This window comes from Lipotes vexillifer, unplaced genomic scaffold, assembly GCF_000442215.2.
Source record: "Lipotes vexillifer unplaced genomic scaffold, Lipotes_vexillifer_v1.1 scaffold602, whole genome shotgun sequence".
NCBI lineage: Eukaryota > Metazoa > Chordata > Mammalia > Artiodactyla > Lipotidae > Lipotes > Lipotes vexillifer.
In genome coordinates, this window is record NW_006790307.1 from 908,590 (window position 1) to 920,090 (window position 11,501).

Below are 11,501 nucleotides of genomic sequence, written 5' to 3' on the forward strand. Positions count from 1 at the left end.
AGGGCATTGTAAGTCTGGCAATGGAACTACAGAGTTGTCTTACTTCCACAGAGGTGTATTTCTGGGTTCCTGAAGACGTAGAACCCTGTGATTAAGATTTAGCATCTAATGGGATAAAGTGTTTTTTAACAGTAATAAAAAGGTGAAGTTGAGGAGAGATAATCTTACAGTTTAGAATTATGAAAATGGCTTTTCAAAAGCAGGATTGGAAATAAATTTTGAGTCTCCTCTGAAACACCTCGACTTTGTCACTTCTCTGAGGCAAGACTATTCAATTCCGAAAGGCTGGTTATTGGAAAACCATAAAATCTCCTGTAGTCATACAGGGGTGGCTCTCATTTTACAAGTGCCTTCCAGCAATACTCCCTATAAAGTTAATATACATTCTCAATGGTTTCCATCGTAAAGTTGGAGATATATTTCACAATCAGCAGATGAGATCTCCCCATAAACTAAATTAGAAACTTCTGGAGAGGAGAGACTTAAGATGGTGCCCAACCAAAGTACATCCTGTCGTGGTAGAATGTGTGTATTGCACTACTTGTAAAACTGCACTGATGGCTGATTCCCAGTACATCTTGGGTACCTTTTTCTTTCATGATTGAAACAGGCTCAGGCCAAGAAAAGGTCAATGAGCCCAACCAATCGATGACTGAGTCCTTTAACACGGGGCAACATTTTCTTTCAATCATTGACTCTTCTCAGAGGTCTGGTCTCCAAATCAAAATAAGCATGAATTACAGATGCCTTTTGCTTTGTGAGATTTTAAAAGTCTTTACCAAATCTCTTAAAATCTGTAGAACTCCACTGATGCTTTTTCCCACAGACTCTTAAGTTTTTAATATCTAACTCTGCTGCCTATTTAATCCTTATTAGTTCCATAGATTAAAATCTGATGCATCACACTCAGTTCCTCAGAGTAGAAGCTGAATATTTTGAAATACTCACTTTCCACTTCCTATTAGTCTTACGCAAACCTTTTATTAAAGTGTGAGAAGAGGGGATAACCTTTCTGAAAGACATTTTAAGCAACCAACTTAGGCCCAGAGGAAGAATAATGGCTTGAGCTCAGCATGTCATAAAAATGCTGATTTCCCTGTACTTATTTTACTAGTAGTCTTACTCCTCAGGAAGGAGGCTCATAAATGTGTTCTGGGGCTTGGTAAACTACTAAATATTACTCCACATCTCACTGAGAGTTAGTCTAAGTTTTTTTTTAATCAAAAAATTTCTATTCTTAAATTTGTAATTGGTCTTAAATGCCTCAGAAACATCTTGTTGAAAAGAATATTTGCCTGGTTTTCTCTTTTGGATTTAGAAACCCTGATGTCATATGTTGCCCTGGACAGAGGCAAAAGATGGAGCAGCAGCAGAGGAGAAATGCTTTTCTTTGGGCCCCCAGAAATATCCACACTGGGGACAACATCTCAGTGGCTATAGGCACACAACGGAATATTACTCAGCCATAAAAAGAGTGAAATAATGCCATTTGCAGCAACATGGATGGACCTAGAGATTATCACACTAAGTGAAGTAAGTCAGACAAAGACAACTATCATATGATATCACTTATATGTGGAATCTAAAAAGATGACACAAATGAACTTATTTACAAAACAGAGACTCACAGACATAGAAAGCAAACTTATAGCACCAAAGGGGAAAGGGGAGGAGGGATAAATTAGGAGGTTGGGATTAAAATATACACATTACTATATATAAAATAGATAACCAACAAGGACCTACTGTATAGCACAGGGAACTATCTATACTCAATATCTTGTAATAACAAATAATGAAAAAGAATCATATATATTTTTATCTCACTTTGCTGTACACCTGAAACTAACGCAACATTGTAAATCAACTATATTTCCATAACATTTATTTTTTAATGACTGTAGGCAAAGGGGAGGGGACAGAGGGTGCTGAAAGGGCTTTCTAGAGCCATAGAGTAGATACTTTCTGCATCTTCTAGAGTTGATCCCAGGTACATGCACACACCAAGCCCACATAAGTGGAGGCAGAATGGTGGGGACAGGGGACTCAGATTTCGATTTCTACTTTGTTCATAATTCACTGCAGAATCTTAAGCAAAGTCCTCAGCCTCTATTTCATCAGCCATAAAATGGGTAAATTGGTATAAATCAGAGATTCTCCTGACCTGGGGACTCTGGAATCCCAGATGATTACATAAAGGGGTCTGTGGTGTTCGCTATGGACTTGAAAAGTAACAATCTCTCCCATAGATTTGTACCATTTTTCAAATGTTGCTGTTGAATTAACAAAAATAATTTGATTAAAAGTTTAAGAGAATTTATAGTTACATTCTCCCTCTACGTACTTTCTCAGTCAAATAATTGTAAAAGCATAATGGATTCATAATCTCGGGGTCAAAAAGTCAGGGAGCCACTGGTGTAGCTGCTCTCTGACCTTCTATGACTCTAAATCCCCCAGAGTTCTCAAGTTTCCTGAAGGTTATAGTAAATAGAACATTTAAATCCTTTCCGTTTTTTTTCTCAAGTTGAAAGAGGGAAGAGGGAAACAACTTTCCCAGTGTGTCAGAGAGCCTGATAAAGCAGAATTTAAACTCCGTTTTTAGCCAGAGAAGCTGATGATAGTTGTGTCTAGGAGGACACAGCCAGACACCTTGGAGCAAATCTTCTTTCTTAGGAGTCTCTTCAGTGTCTCTCATCATTATGGAAACATAAGATGAGCAGACACTCATTGTCCCAGAGAAGATGGCAATAAACCTTCATGTGGTTTGATAAGGGCTACTCTTCCCAATATCCCCTTGATGTGAAGAGCTGGTTGCTATAGGAGTGAATTTGCTCAAGCGTCAAAAAACTTTCTGAAAATGAAGATTGGGCCAGTTCCCAACCTCTTCCTGTTCAGGATTCATTGTTATCCACCTCACATGGGTCAGATGGTCTCATTTGAGCACTGCTCTCAGAAAACGACACCCAGTATCCTCAAGGTGGACTCCCAAGGTGAGGAAAAGGGTTACCAGCCACAAGGTTCCATGTGCTTTAAAAAGGGAAGGGAGGTCCTGGGGCATTTCTGAGACAGTAATGGATTTTTCCATATTTAAAACTATTGAGGATATGATCTCTGAAACTGAAAATTTCTTCCTTCACATTGAACTTTTATCCTCACTCTATAGTGATGCATCTGTTCCCAAGTTCAATGAAAAATTGCTTTCGTGAGAAAAACACTACAAGCATTGCCTCCTATAGGTGTGGGGGAAAACTCTCTGTGCCTTAGCTTCCTCACTGGAAAAAAAAGGGAATAATAACAGTGCCTATCTTTCAAGCTTGTGAAGACTAAAGCACTTACTTGTGTAGCCTACTTATGACAGTGCCTTGCATACAATAGTAATACCTCATTATGTGGTGTTACTGATGATGGTGATGATGATGATTTGTAGAAGTTATTTATTCAAGCCTCGAATATGAAATATCATCAAAGGAAATTACACTTCTGCCCCCAAACTTCAACCACTGACCATAGTCTACATGTTATTAGTCATTAGGTCTACTCAAAAATATTCTGGCTCATCTTCTTCCAGGCATGTGTTAGGTCTGCACTTCACCAACTGTTTTTAAATTAGACACGACCAATGTCACTTGCTTTGGCCAGTAACATGTAAGCAGAAGTGACTTGTGTTACACCCACATGGAAGCTGTAAGAGCCAGTGCACAATTTGCCCCATTCTCTTACCACCTCTATAGAGGCTGTGGAAATATGTACTGAGAAGGAGTCTCTATCAGCTGAGTCCTGAATGGCGTGATGAACAAGATTCCTCTTTTGGTCGACATTTGACATATAGAGAGAGTCAAATAAATTTTTGCACATTAAGCCACAGTGATTTAGGAGTTGTTGTTACCACAGCATCTTAATTGATAAGTCACACTGATATATATGTATTGTTATTATTAGCATCATCATCATCATTATTTTAGACACTTGTTAAAATGTGTGTATACAGAAGGAGATTTCTAGAAACAATAATAACTTGGTATACATTGGGATGTATAGTATTTGATCTTACAGAGATAATTACACTTTTAGTCCTTGATCAAGTTTCCATAATTTATTATATTTATTTATTTATTTTTTGGCCACGTGGCATGCAGGATCTTAGTTCCCAGACCAGGGATCAAACCCGTGCCCCCTTCAGTGGAAGCACAGAGTCCTAACCACTGGACCGCCCGGGAAGTCCCAATTTTTTTAACATGAAAATTCTGTTACTTAAAGAGCATTAGTGTCAGTGTCTCTCTCTCTCTCTCTCTCTCTCTCTCTCTCTCTCTCTCTCTCTCTTTCTCTCTCTCTTTCTCTCTCTCTTTCTCTCTCTCTCTCTCAAGATAATCTGAAAGTGGAAGCCTTTTTCAGGGACTTAAAGCTTACCCTGAACTCATTAGAATCTTCATAGCCTTTTACATTTTGCCCTATGCGGTTTGGGCAGACAGCCCAGATGCCACATCATTTTATACGTTCTAAGTGAGCCAAAAGATCTGCCCATCTTCACATAATTACTTCTCTTGTGCTACTATCACTGTCTTGGTTGGCAGTGAACAAATGAGACCCTTTCACTTGAATCAACCAAAATTTCATCCCTGGGTGGGGAACTCAATATTACAAGTGATTACAAGTTTGTGTATTTGTGTTTTCAAAGATCTTGCCACCCCAAATGGAAGAGTGGAACCATTAACAGACTATCCAAGTAAATAGTGAGGAGGGAAAAACCTCAGGTTCAAAGCACTAGTTGTTACTCTTTGAACATTCTTTACCTGCCCGTGGCCTCTGATGGGGCTCCTCCTTGGGCTGTCTTTGCACAGGGCTTGAGAGGCCTCTTCTTGTTCCCCAGTTGGGACAGCAGTGAGTCTCCTGACATGGCAGGATCTCACAGAAAGTGATCTCTGGTACTTGGAAGGGGAGTTGTGTGGTTGCCAGAGATGTATTAGGTGCTGCAAGGCATTGGACAGAGGGGAGAGTGACAAGGTTAACCTGAAAGGCTGGCTCTTCTCTTGCCGGTTCACATGAAACCCAGGCTGGGTTTGAGGGTGAGGAATGTGACGATCTTACCCAAGGGGGAAGCTGTGGGTGGCAGAGCCGGATCCTGGGAGCTGGTGAGGTTTCTGGGGGAGGAGAGCAAAGTGATTAATGAAAGAGGCCTTCAAGAATCCTCCCCGAAGGAACACAAGACTGGACTCTCACCTCGAAGGGAGACTTGGGGCACATCGGTCTTGATCTTTTAAGCTGAGTATGTAAAGGGAGACTATTGTCAAGCCACTGTTAAAAAAAGAAAGAAAGAAAGAAAGAGTTACGTGGCAGATTTGATTCCAGATATATCTCACACAACCAGCTGGCCAGAGATGTCCTCTCCCAGGCCACACAGATGGGAGAGGAGGGGGCAGGTGGCCAGGGCTGACAGAAGCGCCATGGAAGCCAGCACAGTTCTGCCTCTCAGCCCTGGTGAGAAAAAGCCCCCAATCTTCCCAGAGCTCAGAGGCTCCCTGGCTACTCCGGGCTGACGGATTTTTCCACAAAGCAGCCCCCTGGCCCTGGCAAGCTGTCTCAGAAACGTCTGTCACTAGTGGAAGATTACAAGAGGAAGCATGTAAATCACTGGAGGCAGCCCTCTGCTCCTTGCAGGAAAAACTCAGAGCAAAGTGCATATCCCCCTGGTGGAGGGCATCCACACTGTGGTGTTGGGAAATGAAAGGCCACACAGGTTTAGTCAGCAGTAGGTGCCAAACCCTTTGGCCGCTTCTGACATCTTCCTGCTGCCTGTCTTTTCAGAGCACAATACACCAAATTGGACAAAGGAAGGAAAAAAGTACAATAAAGCATCCATTTCCACACTACATGACTTCAAAATAATGAGTGTATCTTTCCCCCCAATTATCAGCACTTATATAGCCAAAAGGAAGCTTACCTTAAAGGTCCTGAGCTTTGGGAAGCTCTTCCCAATATTGCTCACACATCCAAACACTCGGCATTCTCCTCTTTCGAGGGTGTCTCGAGAACTCTCTCTACAATCCCACCGTGTGCTGGGCCTGACACAGGGGACCTTACTTGACCTCTTGCCGGCTTGATGTCACATCTGGTTCTCTAGACTCAACTCCTCATTAGTATTGATATCTTGTTCCCCACCAAAGGTCGTGGATTTACCATCATTAAATATACACAAAGAAATGTGCCACACATTTGGATTCTGCTCCTGAAGAAAGGATCCCCAGAGTGTTCTCAGCAGCAGCTGGTTCCTGCCCAGTGGGCACAGCCCTGCCTGGGAAAAGTGGTGCTGAGCTCCAAAGATGCCGTTAGACAGAATTTGTGGCATCGCCCTGGCAACTGCTTGCTGTGGTCCAGTCTCCCTGACTTTGTTCTCCCACATTCCCCATTTTCTATCTCCCTATTACTAATCCTTAAATACTCTTTCTGATTTGTTTGCCATCTGCATCATTGCATGGCATGGGCAACTTCTAGGATCATAGAGTGAAATAGACATCTGCTTCTTTCTTTAGGGTTTTGACCCTTCTCAGGTACACCACAGGCTGGAAACAAGACAATAAGCCCAATACCTCCCATTTCTGGTCTTAGAGGTCAACAACATTGGAATTTGTACGATCTGATAAGCACATTTAAAAAGCAGTCTCTTCATATCAAAATTAGACTTCCTATAAGCTTTGCATTGGATTTTCATGGGAATCTGTGTCTCTAGAGAATGTTAAGCATGTCTGTGAAAAGTAGATGCTCACACTCTTCCTGAGTTGGAAATCCCAGAAGAAGACAAGTTCACTTAGGAGAGTGAGAAAAGTACACCAGCTTCTACCGTGAATTCTATGTAGTGGTGTCAAATACTTGGGGATGCTTCCTGCAGTGGGCAGTAGCAAGTGAAAAGTTAAAATGCTGAGGGGAAAGAAGGGTACAGAGAGACCCACAATGTCTCCTATAACTGAGAAGCTGCTTTGGATCAAGAAACTGGAAGCATCCTTGGGACCATCCCTTACTTAGCCTCTGAGGATAATTGTCTCCTCTGAGACAAGGCCCAGAAGCTAGTCCTTTTCCACACTAACAAAGCATTTTTGGAGGGATATATAAATACCCCTTCCACCATGTAAATAGACCGAAAACAAGAAGGCGAGGAGGACACAGGAAAGATGACCAGGGCTCAAAGGCTGAGGAGCCATCATAGCAGCAGCACGAGCCTGAAGACCAGAGACCTGATAAAGACCCCTCATCCCAGTAAAGGATGACCCCTCCTCCCTGCGAAGGAGGGATGGCAGTCAAAAGGCACGTGATGCTTGCATAGCAAATGTATTTGTTTGCTTTAACTGCTTAGTACATTTGGCTACAATTTCATCATTATTGCATATCTTGGGGTAATCTCAGTCTCTTTTGGTATAAAATCCAGAATTCTAATAATATGAATATCCATGGGAGAGTGGATTGTACCTGATTACCTACTCACTCTTTTCACCTAAGTAGATAGGAAGGAGAGCAAAGATTCTGAGAAAGTTATTTGCAAGGCTAAAAAAGATACACGCACGCACGCACACACACACACACACACACACACACACACACGAAAGGCACAGGGAGCTGGTGAGAAATATCAGTTGATTAAAAAAAAAGATCATCCTTTATCTCATATTTAAGAGCAGAAAGCCTGTGCTTCTTTTCTTCAAAGTATGAGTTTATAAAGGGCTCCTGTATCTCTAAGCTAAATCAAAGGCCAATGTCTGGTTTAAAGGGCTCCTTGTCTTCAAAGTAAATAGAAAGTCAGTCCCCAGTTCATGTGTGAGAAAAGGAAGATGGGAAGAGAAAAAGAGCTTGACATAGCACAACACTGATGTTTTTCTTACCAAAATGCCATCACAGCAATGAGTGTTATAACCAAGGTCTGGAAAACCCAGTTAGGACACGACTGTTTTTTTCCTGAAAAAGAAACCTATAAAAAATTCAGCAATGAGAAATGAAAAATCAGTGATGCCAACTTTGAGAAGGATGCCTGAAGACTCACTCCCCAGGGGGATCTTCGCTGCTCCCTTCAGCCTACATCTCCCTCCTCCTCTCTGCCTCTGAAAACAAAGTCCTTTCAAAGCCAAGTTCTTCCCTTTTCTTGGCACTCCAGGCTACACTCTCTCTTCCCTGCAGGACAACTGTCTGTGCCATTCATTTAGTGCTTTTTCTTGAAGTTTTATGAGAGAAGACCTACCAGACAATATACTGTCAGAACCCAGAGGTCCATTTCTTTTAATAGGATACTTTTGAAAATCAAAAAGTCTTCAAGACATAATAGAATAAATCCCAATGGAAGAACTTCAGGCAGCATAACAAATTGTAGAAAAGATTTTTGTGGCATGAAATACTATTAATTACTCCTTAAATCATATACAATTTTTTCCAATGCTGCCACCTATTTTTGAGGACTGTTCTGGGCCTATGTCTTATTTATTCTTATATCCATTCAACAAATATTCATTAAGCACTACTATGAGCAACGTTATAGGGGGATATGAAAATAAGTAAATTACACTCTCTAGGAAGTGAGTGAGACAAACCTTTAGGACTGGTACATATTGGCATTAAAAACTTGCACATAAGGAATGAGCCAAGAACCATAGGAGAGACAGCTGTGCAACTGGTGAGGAATCTCACTGGAGATACGAGAGGCTTTCTGCCCAGTTAAATATGGTGCTCCTTAAATATGGGTTTCCTACTAATGCAATAGAGAGTATTATGTTTGCTTCCTTCTGGGGGTACAGGATTGGAAGGGAATTGGAGGATGGTGGTAGTTAAGAAATAGTTTAAAATTGGTCTTTGAATTTCTTGGGCAGGTTATCTGCATAAAGAAAATGTTCTTCAATGTAATATCGGGGGTCGGAGGGGCGGCATTAACCACACGCTTTTTAACAAGTACCCAAATTTTAGGGTTATCATAACTGAGTCATCCATAAGTGCAGTAGGAAACCACTTTGAATACCAAGAAGTGGATGGTTTATACCATTCCTACATCCCACTGGAATGGTTTTGAGGACATCCTAATAGTGTGCTGTGCAAAGAAAGAATTCAATGCAATGAAATTTGCTGAGTTGATTAGAATTAAATAGTATTAATCTCAGAATAAGAGCTTCCCCTTCCAACCTACTCCACAAAGCTGCCAGATTATTTTAAGTCTCCATGCTTTTGCTCAAAAGCCTTTGACCTTGTATAGGAAAATGGCCTAAGACCTGGGGTCAGACCTGGAGTCAAGCCCTGAACAAGTCATCTAAGTGTCATTGATCCTCATTTTCCTCATCAGTAAAATAGGAAAGATAAAATCATACCTGCCTACCTTTCAGAGTTATTGGGTGGACCTGATTAACAGAGAAATGTTTCTCAAGTTCAAGTCTGCATGAGAATTACTATGGAGTTTGTTAAAAAATCTAAATGCCCTGAAAAATTCTGATTCAATAGGTTTCCATGTAGCGTGAGGTGGGGGGCTGTGAATCTATAAGAAGTGAGATAATGAAAAGTATCTGTGTTTGCTAATGTGTTTAGAATAGATAACTAATAAGAACCTGCTGTATAGCACAGGGAACTGCACTTTGCTGTACAGTAGAAACTAACACAACATTGTAAGACAACTATACCCCGATTAAAACAATAAATAAATAAATTTAAAAATAAACGTACACATTGAGATGATACATCATTTATTCAGTATGATCCATTTGACCTCTGTGTTACTGATTTTCATAATACCCTGAATTGTGGGGGGAGGTGGGCTCTCAGAAGAAGCCTGTGTTTGTTCCTTCCCTCTCTCCCTTCTCCTCCACGTACTCTGAATTTTTACTCGAACCCTGAGGTCTTTGTCACCTGGCCCCAATCAACACACAGCAGGAATCAAAGAGAAGGAAAGGAGAGGAACCCTTTGGACTGGATGAGACCTTAATCTTCCTCCAGAATGAGCATCATCTTGGCCAGCATTGACCCAGCCAGGCTTCTTCTCACCATCAGGTAAAGCCCACCAACTGCTCATAGCCAGCACTTTGCTCATTAATGCCCCCACCCAACCCAGGAGGACCACTCCCCACCCATGCACTTGTGTTTCAATGCTCCAAGGATCTTGGAGGCTTTGAGGAATAAAGGTTACCTAGGGGGTTGGTGTATGGAAGGAAGAGTTAACCTCGGAGAAATAGCCAAAACCTCCTAGAAAGATAGTACAGGGAGAGCAAAACACCACCATTACTTGTATTTTATCAAGCTCCCTGGAAGACTCTGATACATGCCAAAGTATGAGAACCACTGAAATAGTGGGTTTGAAAATACTAAATAGCGGTGGACACTTACATGGCACTTATGTGCCACACACTCTTTTGAGTGCTTTATGTATGCTAATTTATTTAATCTCACAGTAATCCTCAACTACTCCTCTATAAGGCAAGTACGGTTATCATCTCTATTTTAGAGATGTGGAAACATGAGTCCCAGGAAGGCTAAGTTCCTTACTCAAGATCACACTGCTAGTAAGTCACAGAGCCAGAATTTGAACAAAAAAACCCTTGGTTCCGGAATCTGTGCTCTTAACCCCAATGCCATGCTGCCTCCCTTTTCTGTCTGTAAAGAAAGGGTACACTGTACAACTTAGATGTTATTGTTGTTATTCAAGAAGCCTTCATGGCTGCCAAACGAACTCCTTAACTGGTGATCCAGAAACTGAGCCTCACGTATTTTCAGCCTTAACTTCTACTCTCCTCCCTGACAAACTGCCACCTAGTCCTTCAAGGAAGCTGGTGCCGGCTCCCAGACCTCGGCTTGTGCCATTCCATCTGAAACGTCTCCAGCAGCACCTGTTACTTTCTAGCCAAAGCTTACGCCCCCTTGAAGGCCCGGGTCCCATGACACTCCCACGGTGCTCTGAGCCTCTGCAGTATTTATCACATCCGGGTACAACTGTTCTTTGTATTCTCTTCTGATCTTCCCTGGCTACCTTAAAATTCTTTAGAAGGGGCCACATCTTACTCACTTTTGCATGCACAGGGGCATAGGACAGTGAATGCATGAAGTCTCTGAATTGAATGGGTGCTCTTTAATGTCTGGATGTCCATATAAGTCCCTGAGCCTGTGTCCACACCCCAACTCCCCCACCACCCATACACCCAAGACACTGAATCTCTTAATGCTTTAAATTTAGATTGTGAGCCTTCAGGGAATATTTTCAGACTGGGCTCTCCATTCATTCATTCATTTGACAAATATTTCTTGAGTACCTGCTCTGTGTCTGTCCCTGGGGACACAGAGTGAGGAAGGCTGACACAGAGCCTGTTCTCATGGACCGTGCTAGTTAATATTCTGAGAAAACTGCAAAATAAAGATTCTTTGTGTGCAAGATGGGCGCTACAGAGGTTGCACAGGAACCAAATTGTACCAATCAGGGCCTCCATGGATGTAGATACAATTCCCTCTATCCCCTTGCAAACTGGTTAGTACAAAGAGCACCTTCCCTACCCAGT

General features: G+C 41.8%; 1 protein-coding gene across 1 annotated transcript in view; it reads right to left on the reverse strand.

Moving 5' to 3' along the window:
* The window catches only part of MYRFL (myelin regulatory factor like), a 115,875-nt gene that overhangs the window by 8,450 nt on the left and 95,924 nt on the right, over positions 1 to 11,501 (reverse strand). The window contains exons 16-19 of the mRNA XM_007463578.1: positions 7,869 to 7,954; positions 5,218 to 5,259; positions 5,086 to 5,138; positions 4,791 to 4,967 (exon numbers count right to left, since the gene is read on the reverse strand). Of these exons, the coding sequence (XP_007463640.1) occupies positions 4,791 to 4,967; positions 5,086 to 5,138; positions 5,218 to 5,259; positions 7,869 to 7,954 (358 nt within the window). The remainder of the gene's footprint in view (positions 1 to 4,790; positions 4,968 to 5,085; positions 5,139 to 5,217; positions 5,260 to 7,868; positions 7,955 to 11,501) is intronic.